Source organism: Copadichromis virginalis, linkage group LG7 (genome assembly GCF_057382275.1).
Source record: "Copadichromis virginalis isolate Kocher_CV1m ecotype Utaka linkage group LG7, C_Virginalis_male_GT1.1, whole genome shotgun sequence".
NCBI classification, from domain to species: Eukaryota; Metazoa; Chordata; class Actinopteri; order Cichliformes; family Cichlidae; genus Copadichromis; species Copadichromis virginalis.
Window position 1 is genome coordinate 36,194,639 of NC_140624.1, and position 18,014 is coordinate 36,212,652.

At 38.4% G+C, this 18,014-nt stretch overlaps 2 protein-coding genes across 2 annotated transcripts; both read right to left on the minus strand.

Moving 5' to 3' along the window:
• Positions 1–651: 651 nt before the first annotated feature.
• phpt1 (phosphohistidine phosphatase 1) lies at positions 652–4,854 on the minus strand. Its single transcript, XM_085463220.1, has 3 exons — positions 4,455–4,854; positions 1,123–1,250; positions 652–991 (listed from the first exon to the last, which is right to left on the minus strand). Exons 1-3 carry the CDS (start codon positions 4,618–4,620, stop codon positions 899–901), a joined length of 387 nt encoding a protein of 128 aa, XP_085319346.1. The 5' UTR covers positions 4,621–4,854; the 3' UTR covers positions 652–898.
• A 1,720-nt stretch (positions 4,855–6,574) lies between these two features.
• On the minus strand, positions 6,575–17,566 carry entpd2b (ectonucleoside triphosphate diphosphohydrolase 2b). The gene is made up of 9 exons (XM_085463221.1): positions 17,167–17,566; positions 14,368–14,485; positions 12,965–13,115; positions 10,743–10,902; positions 10,262–10,489; positions 9,212–9,481; positions 7,702–7,821; positions 7,483–7,617; positions 6,575–7,374 (listed from the first exon to the last, which is right to left on the minus strand). Exons 1-9 carry the CDS (start codon positions 17,278–17,280, stop codon positions 7,156–7,158), a joined length of 1,515 nt encoding a protein of 504 aa, XP_085319347.1. The 5' UTR covers positions 17,281–17,566; the 3' UTR covers positions 6,575–7,155.
• Positions 17,567–18,014: the final 448 nt, after the last annotated feature.

Consider the following 18,014-nt stretch of genomic DNA (forward strand, 5'->3'; position numbering starts at 1 on the left):
AAGCACTAATTAGCATATATCTGATAATTAAAAAGCCAACAGATGGCAATAGCCTTGGTTGCAAACACTTCCAGGCTTATGGAAGTCTATGGGAAAATTGGCTTGTTAAATCTGACCTGACCTCAGTGAAGATGTTCCTGATGAACTTATGATCTCAGTCACTTATTTTCAGTTATATTGCTTAAAAAAATGCAAGTCATTTTGTAAACCTGTCAGAAATCGAGAGAAATACCTGTGCTACGCACACTGGGTAAATATCAGATGATATATCAGAATATTGGATTTTTGGGTATATATTATAAATATTGGATCCTATATGTCAGAATGTCAGAATCATTTCAGAATACTTCAGCACAATGGTAGTAATCAGGAGCATCAAGTTCATTTACTTTTATCTAGCAACTGTGCCCATTTTAATCAACAGTTTACAGCACGCTGGAATCTGGACCATAGCTGCTGTAAAAAGTAAGATAAGCAAAGAGATGGGGTGTTGTCATTTTTCTGCTCTGCAGGAAAGAGGCACATAATATAAGCACACATTTCACAATAAAACCCCACATCAAAACTTGTAAGATTTGCTTTGTAACTTAAATTTCCAAAGAAATTTATGAGGGATCATGACTCTAAAACGAGTCAGTGAAGGAGAGGCAGTAATCTGCAAAGCCAGCGCAGGCAGTCATTTATTTTAAATGTTTCCACATGACAAATTCATTAAATTATTAGCTACACTATGAAAAGCTGTTATGTTTTACACAAGGAAGGAAGGTGAAAACTTAAAGCTGTTGTATTAATAAAAAGAAAAATCCTAAATGTGTTTAGCCTGATAACGAAGGGTTACAAAAAAAATACATCAGTCCAGGGTTACAGGGAATTAAGTAGAAGCTGTTTAAAGTTTATTTCAGTAGCCTTCATTATCCCAGGTCACCTCATAGTCTGGATACCGAACCTTGAGTTTCTCAGTGGTCACTGCATGGTTTGCTCTTCCGAATCCCTGTGATCAAAAAAGACACATCAGTGTTTCATCAGAAAGATGAAATAACATTTGATTTAAACCACTAAAAAAACCCAAAAACCATCATTGTATTCATACTTTCTCAGTATTTACAGATCAGAATCACCCACCATGGAGTATCCGTAGACATGGATCTTCTTGGCCTGGGGGTCATGTTTGATTCTCCCTCCTCCTATACACTCACAGTCCAAGTGCCCGTCCCTTTCCAGCTCCTCTGCTACCTTCTCATAGATGTCAGCTGGGAAAAGGATGGATACAACTCAGAAACAAAGTTTTTGGAATATTTTCTACATCAAAGTATGAATTATTGCCTTAGAAAATATAGCTTGGTGACTTAGAGTTTGTAACTGGAGTTTTATTTATAATTTCAAATGCCTGCTTGGTATGTGGATGTGTCCATACAGTGTTCATTGAGTTTCATGAGGTTGGTCAGCTGTTAAATAAAATTGCATGTACTGTGCTTTCAGTGTTGTCCAGCAGAGAGCAGCACAGACCTGTCATTACTAAATGCAAAGCCATCAGTATTGCATTCATAAAGTCTGCGGTTATCCTGAAGGCTGCCTGTTATTATACAGTGTTTATAATATTTTGTGCCGCTCCATATTGTGTACCAATACTACATAATAAGCACCAATGGATTACATAAACATCCCTTCATTACAAAATTCCAAAGCCAAAATGAGGCAGTCGGTCAATGAGTGCACAGACATGTAAAATATACATTAGATGTAAAACAGTGTCTTTGCTTCCCCTATAGAAACAAGGAGCACAACAAGCTCGTCGTGCAGCTCATAGGGAGGAGAAAAGGTCAAAACTGTGAAAAAGTGAAAAGCTGAGCCTGAGGAGAAAGCGCAGGCACGGTGAGGCCTTAATGTATGGTCTGCACAGAGCTATCAACGACAGGCTGGAGGTGGTGATAATTCCTCCTCCACAATATAAAAGAGACAAAGCGGAGGAAAGGTGGAGGTTGGGTAGGGGATAGGGGCAGAGCCATGCATAAAGTCTACAGATCTTTTGACTGGTTGGGGAAATGTGGATTCTCTAGGCCGCACTTTATCTGTGGCATGAGGGATATTTGAGCATATTGTGGCCGTGTGCTTGAGCCACACAGAAATTCTTTGTTCATTTCTTAGTAATGTTTGCTTAATGTACTTACTAATAACTGGGTAATAGAAACAAAGTCTATACATTTTACTTTTTCCATTTAATATTTATATTATGAATTGTGTTGAATAGAAAGAAATCCATATAAATTATACATATTTATATTAGAATAGCAATTTAGAGTAGTAGTAGATAAGATATTACCCTGACAAAAAAAAGAAGTAAAAATGATGCTGCTGGCCAACAGGCTGACCTTAGAAACTGTGCTGAAACTTTGCCTTGTGTTGGCCAAAGACAAAGGAAAAGGAAAGGGAGAAGGCATGTTAGGAGGCAGCGAGACTGAAGGAAAATTAGGAGTGTGAAGGAGAGAGCAGGGACTTTAAGTGTAGAAACTGTCTGGTAAACAGAGAGCATTTATGAATGGGGGAAGATTAGTAGATATATTGTGTGTGCAGAAAAACAGCTGGAACGGAAGCGAGGCCAGAAGCATTGGAGGTGGATCGAGATAGTTCTACTATGGTGTAGATATGAAGTAAAATAGAGTAGAGGTAATCTTGACAAGAGTATATGAAGAATGTTGTGGAGGTGAAGACTGTCAGACAGGATTATGAGTTTGAAGCTGGAAATTGAAGGCGTGATTCTGAAGGAGGGCGTGAGTGGATATTAAAGTAGACTTCAGTGGACATGCAGGAACAGAGGCGATAAGGTGTTAAGGAGAGAAATGTTGAACGATAGATGGTGGTGGATATGCAAAAAGGACTGGGATGGCTGTGGTAGACATTAAGAAGAGGGTGGAACACAGAGTGATGCTTTTTACTTTTTTTTACTACGTACAGCACTTTGGTCAACCTGTGTTGTTTTTAAATGTGCTTATAAATAAATTGATTGATTGATAGGATTGAGTGAAGTAGCAAAAAAAGAAAAAAGAAAAAACAAAACTTAAAAAAAAAAATAGGGGAGGCCTAGCTGGAAGCAGCTAAATTGAACATGTTAAGATTATTTTTGGCGTGATCAGGATGGGACAGGGATATAGGGGGTGTCCAAATTCATGGGCTGCATCCTCCTGAGGCCGCATGTGTAGACGGATTACGTCACAGCGATGCACCAAAGGCTGTCCAAATTCGTAGACTCCGAATGCAGCCGACAAATGCGTCCTCCTTTTAGTTTTAATATTACTCTTATTACTTCTACTTACTCGCTTTGGGGTTCTTAGGGAATAGAAAAGCGCTATACAAATACAGGCCATTTACTCTTTCTGGGTCACAAAATAAACTTTTAAGATATTTTCAGGTCCAGTTTGTCTGTTTTTTCCCTTTTAAAATATCTCACCTGTCTCTCTTGCATTTACTATACCCTGTTTTGCACTGACAAAAACTTATCTTTCCTTATGATGGATCAGAGTCATTGCTTCATTCTCTCTCTCTCTCTCTCTCTCACACACACACACACACACACACACACACACACACACACACACACACACACACACACACACTGATTTCAAAGTGAACATAAGTTCAGGGAAGAAATCATGTGCGCACACCTGTGGACACCTAGACACATCCTAATGTTGGTTATATGCGGAGGTAGAACAGGAAACTATGGGGAGGCAGATTCAAATTATTATGAAACTCAAAATAATTAATTTTTTAATGCACCACATCATCAATGGGCACAATTGTTAGAGTGTGTCTTGTGACAACAGTATAACTGTGTTTATATGAACTTATTTGGGTTCTCTCTTTTGCCAGTCCCATCTAGATGGGGTTAATTAAGCTGGTTATAAGTAATATTATTATTTGCAACATGGTCCCTCCCTTTATCATCTCATTTAGCAGGAGATACACTGGTCACTGTCCTTCATGAAAGGACAGGGAATAATGCTGTCCTACAATTCAGAGCAATGCACTGTCCAATCATCATTAAAAACAAACAAAATATCTCACAAGTGATGCTGATCAAGCGTGTTAATTAACAGCATGCTATCCATGTTGTGCAATGACCTGCGGCCATGTTTTTAATGACAGGTTGTTAAAGCTTTGGATGAATTCTGACTATGGCCACAACAAAACAGCCACTGGGAGGGCAACTGTTTATGTCCATCGTTTACATACAGTCTGTAGGTATGGCGAGGGTAGGAGGACAATCAAGAACAACACGGAGGTGGGAGACAGGTCCTCGAGATGAGTCAGTATTAGGACAGAAGCAAAGCTGGGTCATCTGTTTGTTTGTTTGTTTGTTTGTTTGATCTCGGGGGTACATCTCTGGTACGTCCAGGTGCAGATGGAGGTGTATTTTACGCTTAAAACAGAGCGCTCTGAGCGTTGTCCTTACTCACCGTGGTACTCAGCCCAGCCGTATCCTCGGACTATATCCACCTCCGAGTCGTCCCCCTCCTCTCGGCTATGAACACGGATCAAGACGTACTTAAATACTCCGGAAGGGTCGATGTCTGCCTGCGGTATGTTGGCCATGAGAGCAGCCGCCTTCGTCTGTGTGCACATGTCTAAACTTCTCAAGGAGCACACTAGCAAAGCAAGCAGCAAGCGTAACGCTCGGATTTTCCAAACAAGCTTCGTGTCTATGCGTAGAAACTAATACGGAAGTAACACATTTATATCTCTATATTGTAATCTGGACGGGAATGCAAAAGCTATAAATCATTGCAAAATAAAAGACATCATCTAGTTTCCTTCTAGCACCGCCATAATACAGCTAGCCGGCAAAATCAAGTTAACTTCCGGTATGACCCTTCGAAATAAATAATACTACGACTTACTATCGCCACCATTAATAATAATAATAAACATACAGATATTCCATACGTCTTATGATGTGTAATCTTTTCATTGTTTTATTTCTTGCTGTTCATGGAAAAGCTATGGAAGAAACTGTGAAAATTCCTTATTAGAAATGTTTTAAAACTTAATTTTATTCTGAAGGCAGTTCAAACATACCGGAAAAAAGAAATGCATTTTGGTATCTGCAGTCCAAATGAATATTTTAAAGGGCAATGACTTTTTTCCTACAGTCATTGATCAGAACAAAAAACATACAAAAATGCAGAGGGTTTAAATTTGGGGTAGAAAACATATCATGTGAAAGATAATGATAAAAGTAATTATTTCATAATTCTAGTTATAAACAAATGTTATATCAAATATCAATATATATTTGTGGTCAAATGTTTACATACACTCATGAGCATGAATGTCATGTGATTTGGTGACCATAGAGTTCTTTACACTTCTTTTTTCCAGGGCGCAATGATTGCAAAGTGTATATCCTTAAGGACTTTAAAAAACAAGAATTGGTTGAGCTTATATTGCGATTCGTCGATTTTCTTAACAGGCTGTGGCGTGGCCTGGTCAAGCCAACTGGCACTGTAAAATCTACAGCGGCACTTATTAAAAGATCTGAGCCTATGAATCTATTTGAGTCTGTATACAAGTCCTGTTATGTTTTCATCGTTGCAATCTTGCTGTTCATGTTGGTGCCACGTAGGGCTGCCACAAACGATTATTTTTGCAATTAGTCGACTAATCAGATTATGCATCCATTGGACGTAAAACGTACAGCTTATTGCACCAGCATGCATCTGCTCTTATATAACTATCATTAGCTTACAGCTTTAAGTGTTTAAGGTGTGTGCTAACTAAAAATAAAACAAGATGATAGTTTCGGTGAAGTTTAATAAACTCAGCCGTCTGCTCCTTGCTATCTAAAACATAACGGGACACCGGAGTATATTCTCGAGCACCTCACACTTCTGATAATCAGTTGTCTGCTTGATGTTTATTCAGCTGTGTAAAAACGATAACTTTAATCTCAGCCAAACCGATTTACTCAGGAACAAATAAAATACAAAAAAAAAAAAAAAAAAAAAAGCCAAACAATAACACTTAAGTTATCTAAGTGACTTATATATATTGTATATATATATATATATATATAGTGAAAGACTGTGGTGAGTTTGAAAACTATTTGCCGGGAGTCCGGTGTTCTCACGGGCGCTAGTGAGCCTTGCCCCCGGCTGACTATCGAGCTGGTGGGTAACAGACGTCTCCAAAAACGTTGGAGCGCTTTTGAAAATATGTGGTGTCTTGATAAACTGAGCAGATATTTGAGGTTTACACAGCTACATTCTCGCCTGAAAATCTGTTAAACATTTATTTTGTGACCCAGAAAGAATAATAAGAGTAATATTAAGATGAACTAGCTGTCACCATTGTTGGAAACTAAGCTGGGCCGCATTATGAATTCTGGGACACAGCTTCTTCTTCTTCTTCGGAGTTTAACGGCAGCTGGCATCCTTGTACATGCAGTGCTGCCATCTTCGGTTTCAGCCCTAGTGCCAAGTGAAGGGTGGATTTGACAGAGAAGCAAAGGACAACTGCTGCCCACCTACAGTAGGTCATTGGATAATATCTGTGGTCAAATGCCTTTCTGAGTCAAATAGCAGCAGATATTCACAAAATGCATTTAATATTTTATTCAGCATGACTTGAAACTTGCATCAAAAACTGGGTTCGCTGAGGTCAGAGTAAAGGAAGCCGAGGGCCATTTTCCAGTAGACTTCCAGTGTTTTTGAGCGAGTTGCCACCTGCTGGCCATTAAAAAAGATGCACTTTTAAGGCACTTTCACGTTGGCATTGTTTTTCAAAGTAAAGTCAGAGTACTCACTGTCAGCTTTAAAGTAGTTTACGTTCACAGCAAGTTAATGCAGTGGTTTCACTCATTTTATACATACCACTGAATTATAGGTTAAAGCAGCAAACTGTATAAACATGTTAAAGTCAAAACATTTTGTATATGTCATGTTAAAACTTTTGCAGTCAATGAACAAACCACAGTTTACATTTAGCACTAGTTAAAAATAAGTCAATTGGTGTAAAAAAAAATTCAAAAGCAAACTATGGTATTATATAACAGAGAATATGCTTAAATTAAAACTTAAATCTTGCTCCAAATCTTCCTTGTCGGGTCAGTGTTCAGAGCAAAATGAAAAAACAAAACAAAAACCTGACATCATTTCTTAGCTAAATTGTGCTTTCACTGCCTCTTTTCTTATTCTGTCCATTATAAACTCTAAATAAGTAGAAGGAAAGCACTGCGGCAAGGAGCATGACAAAAAGAAAGATGAGGGATCCCCACACTCCTGGGGTCAGGGCCTTTCTCAGCTCCAGTTGCTCTGCTGGCAACAAATTGCTTAAACTCAGCATGTAGCCCAGAGCCCAACCCACCATGGTGTCAGCAACCTGCAGGGTCAGCAACATAATGATGTGAATATATTTGGATCAACTCCCATCCATTTGCAATGGAGCATTGACATGTTTTGTTTTTAACTGGAAAGAGATAATAATCACCTTCTTCTGGAAAGAAATGTGTGGGAATGTTGTGTCATTGAAGCCATATCCTCTCAACATGAGAGTATTGAGAAACACAGAGGCAGCACAGTAGTAATGCAAACGGGACTTTTGCTCTGGAGCGAGAAGCATCATCTGGAAAAATACAATAAATATTTTCACATGCTGCCAGAAACAGATGTTCTGGATAAGTAAAGCATGAATAGAAAAGGTGATTACTTGGGTGAAACTCATGCTGCACACTTTTTTGGTCACATCCTGTAGTTCCGAAGGAGAGCTAGCAGTTATGCCAGTGACTTGTTGAAGGAATGAGTGAACATAGAAGAAAGCAGAGAAAGCCTGAAAACAGAAAAGGGAAAAGAAAAAAGCTTGTATGTAAAAAGTGATACAGCTACAGCACAACAATCAAATAAAAGTTAGCCATGTTGAAAGGCAACCGTGTAAAGTTAACTATATTCAGCAACGTCAAGCAACTGCAGAGTTGATTGACCTCTGACACAGTAGGAAACGCAATAGAGGGTTACCCAGGCAACCGGAGCCTGGAATTAATACTAGTGGCCAACCATCAGGGTCATCCTGTGTGGATGGAACTTCAAGATATGTTTTGATTTATATGTACTTACCACCAGTACAGTTAAATGGTAGCTCACCCTGGATAGAATATAAATGCGTTCCACTCAAGATCGCGTTAGTGCGACATGCCTTCTCTTGAATAGAACTATGGGGTATCTAAAAAGGCAAAAGCCAAACACAAATGATGCCTTTGAAAAACTCAGCAGCAATGTCTCTTTCCAAAGATCAAAACCCCTTCAAAATGTGTAAGATTTGTGAGGAGGTCACATAGGAATCATTTTAGAAGACATCTCTACCATGATTGTTCACAAAATAATAAAACATTGTTTAGCAGCTCTAGGTTTGAAGCAAAAAAAAAAAAAAAAGGACCAATATAAATATAATTTTTTTTGTTTTGAAACAAGACTTGACGGCTCACTGGTAGAAGCTGGTCTGCTGGAGATAGTCCACTATTGTTTCCTTGGTTTATGCAGCGTTTCAGTCCAGGTGAGAGCGATAACACCAATCTGAGATTACATACCACCTCTATGTAGGCGGTTTCACCATTCTGATATTAGTCCTGCTATGGTGGCATGATCAGTAAATTTGACAACACACCTCTGTGATGTGCCAGTGTTCAGGATAAGAGCGATCTCCCACCCTGATATTCTGGGATCTGTTACTCACGAAACCTACAGCAGCATTCTTACACTGGAGTTTTCCAGATTTAGTTGTGGAGAGCTATGATGACTGCATCCTCCGTTGACATGTTTGCTTGATATGCAAATTGTTGTAGGTTGATCAGCGGGGAGGCCCGTCTTAATGTGAGAGAGGATGAGACTCAAAACATCTGGTGATGTTCGAGGTTAGAATGACTTGGCATGTAGGGCAGGTGTAATTTGATTACCAAACTACACCTGAGAAAAGGTGTCACTGTTCAGGAGGAAAGCAAATGTTAATATTCAACTACCCTTGATAAACAGACCTGTGCTTATGACAGCATGGACAGGAACAATCTTGAATGTATAGTGTGGTCTGCAATGATGTTACTTTCAGAAACAGTATAGCAGCTTTAAAACATTAAAGTTTTGTGAAAAGAAATCTGGGATTGTGGCGGCACCTTTGACATACAGGCTGAGCTTTAAGTTCAAGAAAGCATTTGTTCTGCTTCTCTTACCATGAAACCTCCGGTGACATTTGGTTGGAAGACTTTGTCAAATGAGCACTGGGAGAAGGGACAGCTGTTGAAGGAGAAGACTTCAGACACGTTACCCAGACAGTATTCATAGTGTCCGCTGCCATGTACTGTCACAGAAGCATGAGGGTCGTAGGAGCTGGGTTTGTACTTTACTGTACATGGAGAGTCGAGTATACTGCTGAGCTTCACCGTCCTGCTGTGGTCTGCAGGATAGCAGGGGTGAGTGACAGACTGAGGGTAACCCTGAGACTGAGGAAGAGGAAACATTGAGTACAATGATCTTATATACATTATACTGGTGATTTTATTGGAGAAGTTGACCTTAAAAATACATCAGTATAGTTAGATATGTTCCTCTCTACATAGCTGCATGTTTCTACCTTAACTTGCAGCTGACATTTACTGAATAGAGTTCCTAGTAACTCATTTTAATGTGTGCCAGTTTTAAAGCCACATACCTACACTTACGTTATTCTATTATAGGAGTGAACATTTCTGTGTTACAAAGCTAAAGTCTAATACTACGCATCATATTAGACTGAAGCCAGGGAGAACCTGAAGTGGCGATTTCAGAAAAAGAGTTTCAGAATCACTGGGCCTGTCCCCTTCTTCATCATTTATGTATTTGGCCGTCTGTGTTCGCATTATTACCCAAGTGGGTTTTTTTTTTTTTTTTTTTTTTTTTTACACTGTGGTTAGAAGAATAACTAAGTGACATTCTCTAAATCTCAGCATTTTGCTGATTGGCTCCGCTGCAACATTCCTGGTGCTGCTTAGAAAGTCTGGTTCTGGCAGCAGCAACATCTCAGCTCTATTCTTTGCTCCCTGTAGTCATTCTGTGTTTTTGTGGCAAGATCTAACATTTGGTTAGGCCTAGTGACTGGTTAGGTTTGGGATGAATCTTGTTTTGGATAAATTGATTAGTTCATGTATAAAAGTAATTGATGTAAAATCCTGAAAAACAGTCATTTTGTGGACAGGATTTTTCTTTTGAGCTTTTCTTGTGATTTAAGTGTCACGTTACACTACCTTCATTATATGGGCCAGCAGTGTCATGAGGAACTGGTCCTTCCCATAGCACAGGAAGCTGTGTGTGTACAGAGTATACTCATGACCATAAAGGCGCAGCTTCATCAGATCGTCTTTGTTCTCAATTTTTTCCTGAGTAGCAAATGTTATCTGCGTGGACGCGCCACCCAGATCGAGAGCTCCCACTGTCGGTCTGCTGGGGCTGAACCAGTGCCCCTCAAAGCCATACTGCAAAGGAACAGTCACAAAAACCTGGCTTCATCCAATGTTTGCATCTCTGTTTTGGAAAAGTATTTACAAATTAAACTAATGCCTTACTGAATATATAAAGCCATTTTCAGAAAACTTGCAATACAAACGCTCTCATAATGTTATCAATTTGCTGGTGAAGTTTCACAGTGACAGCAATAACTGACTTCTAGTCTCCTCATAAATAGTATTGCAGATTCCTACTGATTTTCACATTTACACACTTGGATACCTTAATAAAGTTCTCTGAGAGATAGTTAACTGTAACCCATCCATATGCCCCCTCTTCTTTGCCACTCAGTATGGCTGCTCCCCGGTAGTCGAAAGGGTAGGACTGGATTTTTTGTCCCACTTCCTTCAGAATCTGAGTGGACAGCTCTGGACTAGATAAACTGAACAAGGAAAAATAAATAAAAACAAATATAATCAAGATTTTTAGTGATAAGACTTTCAGCAAATCATTAGGAAGAATGATGATCATGATGATAATTATGAACACTTCATTATTAAAAAACAAAAAAACAAAAAACCTTCTGCTGTAAGCTTCAGGCACAAGTTTTAAAACTGCAAATCAGGGGTGTCAAACATAAGGCCAGGGGAGCAGAAATGCCCACCAAAGATTTACATTTACTTAATTGCTTCATAACAGAAAAGGCAAAGAAGAAATTAAATAATAAAGTTACTAGAAGTACTATAGAACATTATGATTTTTTATTTATTTTTAATCTGTTCATTACCTCTGCATGAGACAAATATGCAGACAGGAACTAAAGAACAGATTAAAGTCAAAACTAACATTTAAATTATATGAAATCTTTTCCAGATATTTTCCAAGCTATAAGTCATCCTTATGAGGTCTTTAGATCTCCCAGTAAATTTAAATTAAAGGATGATGATGATTATGATTATTATGATTATTAGAGTTTAGAATAAGCTGAAGTCAAGATTGTGTGTCACATTAAAGTTTAGTGTCAGTGCTACATGAAAAACATTTTAGTAAACATTCATGCTGATACTCGTCAGTAAAACCCACAAACAAAACAGCTCAAACTATAAAATGAGGTGGTGTATTTGTGTATGGAAATGCATTTGTGACAAAACAGCTTTTAAAACACATTTGCAAGAATCAAATGATTTACGCACGCATGCAAGTTAGACTGAGTGACTGTCCAGCTGTTTTCCGCTGCATATTTGATTGAGTTATGGTACACATACAAGGACAGGAGGCCTTCTTCCAGATGTTTAAATCCATACTTGATAGCTGCCTAAACCCAATCAGGCAGTTTTGCTGGCTGAACTGAAAATAAAAAGATGGATTCCTGTCTGCAGGCAACGTTAAGCCACTAAACCAAATATTTGAATACATTTAAACTCTTCTCGATAATGCTTTGCATTTTCAACACTCATACCTTCAATTTTATCTACATGTCTGAATGCCCCGTCACCATCCCCACTCAATGCTCTTAACTTTATAGACTTTGGTTTGACCCCATTGCTGCATGCCCTCCACCAGGCACAATAGAACTGGTACAAATGTAAAACATATCCTGCTCAGGATACTAGAGATCAACACATAAAACAACTTTACACTGTCCAATCAATTCTCTGTGAACTTCAGTGTGTGGATATTGAGGGGATCTACAGGTTTTGAGAGACCCTCAGATGTGTTTGTCTTTCCAATAAGAAATGCAGAGGGAGGAGAGGCTTAAGTGCTTGCAGGTGGCTACAAACACTTTTAAGGTAATTTCCTTATTTTAAAATAACATAACACAGCCAAATTATCCTGAAACACGTGACTTCAGCCCTATGAAATTTGCAATCACTGCTTATTCCTCGTGTTTATATTTTTTCATCCTCAGACCATTCAATGCAACAAGGGTTGCCGCTAAAATAATCTGGCTAAAACAGTCTTAAATGAAGGATTACATTTAAGCAGCTCTTTTACAGAAAACACGTTATGATGGTAAGAAATTTGCAAGAGAGAAACTGAATCTAGGGGAGACCATTTTTGGTGGATACCTCATTTTCTGAAGCAGGACCTCTTAGTCTATTATCCAGGAGTCAAACAGGGCTATTCACTGCATGCCAACACAACTGACAACAATTACACATTGTAGGTGGCAATATCATGAAGCTGGTTAGGTTTGTCCAGTGGAGTCATTACAACAAACAGTGCAACAGCTACTCTGAGAACTCTTAAACAACATTTAGCTTTTTTCACTTTTCTCTGATTTCTTCTGCACTGTAGAAACTTGCTATAGTTGGCACAGAAATAATTATATTCCCAACACATTCATCTCCATGAGATTCATCTTGTTTAATGAATGTGTAAGCCGGTTAAAAAGGCCAGTATGGATTGCCATTTTAGCATTATTACAAGATTTACTTGGAACAGGATCAAAATTAAGGTGATGCATAACTAAAACACATGGAAACAAAACAGACATGACTTACTGCAGAAGCCTCATGCCGGCTGTGGCTCCCAGGTACACAGGTGTGAGCTGGTGCTTGTCTTTTGGGATGCTCTTCACTGCGTGATCCAGACATGCTTCTAAGCTTTGCCCTGCTGCTCCCGGTTGACCTGCATAACTTGCAATTCCTTCACCTGAGCGAATGATGAACATGTCGAACAAACAAAATCTGTTTGATAACATAATCAACTTGGTGTAATATTCACAAAAATCAGTGTTAGCAATTGTGACCCATATCCTTGTGGTGCTGCAATACAAAAGAATCCAACTACTATCCCAGCTTCCCAGCCAGCTGTATGAAAATCTGCTGAATTGTGTGTGAAATTTTAAAATATTAACGTTATCTAAAGTCACAGAATAAGTAATATTAAAGCAAGTTATCTGCATTAACTCAGAAAAAAAATGATTTGGGAAAAACACTTTATATTTAAATAAGAACGCATATTTCCTCCTCAAGACATCCATCTACAAATCCTTTCTTAGGATCGTTTTATTATGAAACATGTCAGCATAAACACCGTGCTCATGAATGACAAGGGGGGAAAAGTTGTTTAACACAGGAATAAAAGCCTTTTACAGGGCAGGAGTGGCAAACCACAAAGCTCAACTCTGACTCGATCCTGACTGTTGCTAGGCAAACATTTGCTTTGACATCAGTGCAGTGATGCAATAAAAATGACTCATTCAGAAAAAAACTCCATGCAGACTTTCCCACAACCAACTCATCATTAAGATTTCCACTATTTCTCAATTATCAACCAAGTATATAAATTACTATGTGGTGTAATGAGAGTACTCTTCCATTAGATGAAAGGTAAACTGCATGTATATTGTTATGAAATAATGTGATGAACTACACCTAATAGGTTTAACTTAAGAGTAGTTCATTTATAATGAATGTATAAAGTTATGTTGAAACTGGTTAGTCTTCTTTGTTAGCACAATAAAGGCTACTTCTCATTAGATCACTCAATACCGTGAATGAATCTTAGGCAGACTATTTCCTGCTGTGTGGGAAAGAACAGCTGCGGACAAAAAAAACAAAACAATATCCTGACCTCCTTCTTCCAAGGTTTGTGTGTAAAAATTGCGAAAGAAAGAAAGAAAGAAAGAAAGAAAGAACCCCCCCCCAAAATGCCTTCAATTTCATTGATGTTTTAATTACCATTCAAACTTTGAGCATCTATTGTCCATATGCTATACAACTTTTGCATATACATAACTTTTCCATTTGTCTAAACGAACTGCACCAACTTCAAATGAACGTATGTGTCAAACAAGTCTGCACGATTTCCTGCAAATATTTGTTGCTGTAAGCACCCTTTGTTTTTCAAGCAAAACTCTACCAATGTTTTTGGTGTGGGAAGTGCTACTTATGATACCTACCCTCAGCATGACATTTGCTATGCTGGGTGACCACGGCTGTGCCATTTTGCTTATTTGCTGGCCACTTGTATATGTATAAAGATGTGTGTGAGGATCCAGCATCCAGGACAATCCCATACTACAGAGAAGGGAAATTCAGGAGAAAAAGCAGTGAAAATACATTTTTTCCACCCTTTACAAAGATTTTTGTGGCAACCGCTTTGAAACAGACCTCAAGTTAATATAGCAGAGTAGCAAAAATGACTTTAAGGATCGTGGCGATGTGACCTTCACCATCTGGCTAGAAATGAGGTCAACTGGCAATCAAAAGAGCCTTATGGATTTTATATTGTACAAGATCACATGTTTGCTTTGAAAACAGTGATTCAACTACTAATCCAGCAGTATAAGATCTTTATAAAATAGGACTTTGATGTCCTAACATGTTTTCGTCTTCTTTTAGCTGCTTCCTTTAGGGGGTTGCCACATCTGCCTCCATCTCACCCCATCTGTAGCACCCTCCCCGGTCACACTAACTCTCTGCATGTCCTTCATCCATGAACTGCCTCTGATTTCTGCATCTGTTTTCCTACCTGGCAGCTCCTTTAAGTATCCTCTCTCTCCCCCTGCACATGTATAAAATATCTCAGTATCCATAATACATTTTTATTTTATTTTAAATCAGTTTTGTGTTTGTCTGTGGAGTCCTCTTAATGGAGTTGTGCAATGCAAATACTACATCAATCCACACTGCTTAAATAATACAAAGTTTTGGCCCTATGAGAAAAAAATGAACAAGTTCAAGGCTAATGAAAATCATTATTTTAAATGAGTCATTTCATCTAAAAATCAACATGGACCATCTGCTTGACCCTCTCCGAACAACAAACCAAAGTTTGGACACAGAATAATTTCTGTAAAAGTTTAGCTTCAGCTCTTAAATACTTTTATATATTAACTTAAAAGGCATCCTGTTGCCCCACTTTCAGGTTGTTTTATTTCACACTGAAATCTGAGGTAATGGTTGAAAATTAATGTCACACATACTATGAAAGATAAACCTGAATTTTAACTGGTTTTTAAATGAATCAGGAGCTACAATTTGAGCTACACACTTCAACACAAAAACAAGAGTAAAAAACAAACAACAACAACAACAACAACAACAACAGGCCTGCACACAAAAAACGAGATGAGATAAAATGCTTACGTTTTTGTTTTTAAATACTTTTTTCAGCCAGTTTTTATTCTGGATTTGTATTTTTAGGGAAAATAAGAGATGAACAGAAAAAGTTGTAAAAATTTGCAGATTTCAAATGGAATGACCTGAGTGTAAAATCCATAAATTGAGGAGTAAGACTTTAATAGCATAAAGCATCAACTAAAATACATTTTAATCATTTTCCTTACTTTTAGTTAAATGCACTTCATACACTCCAGTTGTGCTGCCTGCCATATAAACTGCTGTGTTACAATTGTTTTTACTCTACTTGTTTGTGCAAGCCAAACAATTAGTATCTGCAGAAACAGAACTTCAGACATCATCTTATATGCCTGCATGTCACAAGACCAAGACCCATCACGGGTTACTTTAATGAAATGATCTTTGCGACGCATAAATGTTTCACAACTGCATACGTGGTATGACATTTCAATATATGGTTAGAGTGATTTGAAGACAAGCAAACAGCATCCCAGCTTTTTGGAAACGGAGTAATAAGAGGCTTAAGTATGAAATTCTGGAAAAAAAAATGCCTATAATTTGTAATTCTAAGAAGCCAAAACAATGGAGTCAAATTATATTTGGAATTTTTTTTTTTTTTTTTTTTTTTTAAACAGTGTGGGTGCTACAAGTTATCCTGAACTTGTAACATTAACACAGATTCAGCTGTGCTTCATCATAATTTTAGGATCATGCTTTATGCTACAGTATATGCTCACAGCTGTTTGTAAAATGCTTTGTAGTATAGACATTTAAAGGAAAAGTTTATGCAGCCAGACAGATTTCAATTCTGAGCTCAGTTGCAGGTCTGCGTTGTGCTGCTGTGGATCAATAAATATCAAATCATTACAGCTTCAATGCCTTCTGAAAATAAAGGAATCTGGAGAGTGTGCTGAAATCTGCCCACCCGGGAACCCATGTGACCGACAATGCAAAGGGAAGGGACCACACGCGTCTCATATCAGTGCTGCAGGTGAACGGCAACAATGTACAGACATGTTCCTAATCACCCCTAATAATAATTCTTCATTACTGCTGTGCACTCGGCTGTGAGGAATCCCAACACATGGCAAACAAAACACGAGACGCTCTAATTGTCTGTTCAGTCCTTTCAACACACTGTTGCATTTGTCTCCTCGGAAAAAAAGTAGAAGAAAACCTTTGTACTTGCTTTCTCAGACTGGATTCCCACGTTATTGCTGGGTGGAAGGGGAGCTACATTATAAAAGGGAACCATGGGATATTAAGCTGGTGACACAAAAATGAGGGATCAGCAGTAACAGAATTTGGTGTTGAATGGCTCTGCAGCAAGCCACTTGCTACTGACACGGCCCTATTGGGCTAGAAAAATTAAGCATAATATAAAATGTAAATTCAAAATATGGGGCCATAATTAAACATAAAACAGAGCTTAATCCGGACAATAAACAAGAGTAGTCACTGGCTGTTACATCCAGGTATCAAGGCTAATGTCCTCGAATTCCCTGGTCCCACATTTAATTTTTTTTAAATTTTATTTATTGAATTTATTTTTTTTAATGTACCACCTGTTTCACACCCTTCGCACAACACACTGACGCGCACCGATCCGACCTTACCCTGAGCTCAGGTTCCTCCTGAACATTCTCGGTGGAAATAGTAAGGAGGAGGATTCCGGCAAGTCCAAACACCAGCAGCGCGATCGGGACAAGGTGAGCAGACCGCTGAGCCATGAAGCGAAAGCGTGAAACGCAACTCCTCTCTGCGCCTGCAGGACACTCAAGCGCCTACCTACTGTAATAGCGTCCAACTGGGAGAAATGGCTGGCTGCCAGATAACCGGAGGAGTAGTTAAAAAACACTACAGAAGTGAGACATCCAGGAGAAAAGGAGTCTTTAGCTACCCAATCCGAACAGTGCATGCTGGATTTGTTTCCAGATCAGGCGGTGTGCCCATGTGTAAATCATTCGAATGATTTACTGATGATTAATTGAGAACACGCAACCCGGTATACGTCACACCAAGAGAGCAACAGCTACAAGTGCAAGCTTATAAGGAAGTATATTACGTAATATGTGAAAAGGTTAGTTATTGAAAAAAGTTATTTATGCGTTTTTTTTCCAATAAGGCATTTTATTCTTATCATAATAATAAAGCTGCAGTGTCAAACCTATGAAGTTTCCAAATGTATGTAAATTTGAAAAATGTTGCTTTTGTCTTAAGTTGCAGTCTGTTTTTAGTTTCGCCTCTCTGTGATTTATCAACATGAATTTGCAACATGAATATGTTTTGGTAAATATATCAGAAAAATAGCATGTCTGTCCAAATATATGTAGATAAAATTCACCTGTCTTAGTGTACAATCAAACATTTCTTCACTGCTGATAGAGCTCCAGATTTGCCTTTCACCAGATGTCAACCCAACTTAAAATCAGTGAGTAGTGCTTCGTACCACCACCAACAAAAG

Excerpts from the sequence above, each read along its gene's own strand:
- phpt1 (XM_085463220.1), bottom strand. The coding sequence starts at position 4,620 with ATGTGCACACAGACGAAGGCGGCTGCTCTCATGGCCAACATACCGCAG. Across the intron at positions 1,251-4,454 it reads CGGCTGGGCTGAGTACCACG|CTGACATCTATGAGAAGGTA; the intron begins GTGAGTAAGGAC and ends TCCTTTTCCCAG. Across the intron at positions 992-1,122 it reads ATGTCTACGGATACTCCATG|GGATTCGGAAGAGCAAACCA; the intron begins GTGGGTGATTCT and ends TTTTGATCACAG.
- entpd2b (XM_085463221.1), bottom strand. The coding sequence starts at position 17,280 with ATGGCTCAGCGGTCTGCTCACCTTGTCCCGATCGCGCTGCTGGTGTTT. Across the intron at positions 13,116-14,367 it reads TAGCAAATGTCATGCTGAGG|GTGAAGGAATTGCAAGTTAT; the intron begins GTAGGTATCATA and ends TCATTCGCTCAG. Across the intron at positions 9,482-10,261 it reads TGCTGGCCCATATAATGAAG|TCTCAGGGTTACCCTCAGTC; the intron begins GTAGTGTAACGT and ends CCTCTTCCTCAG.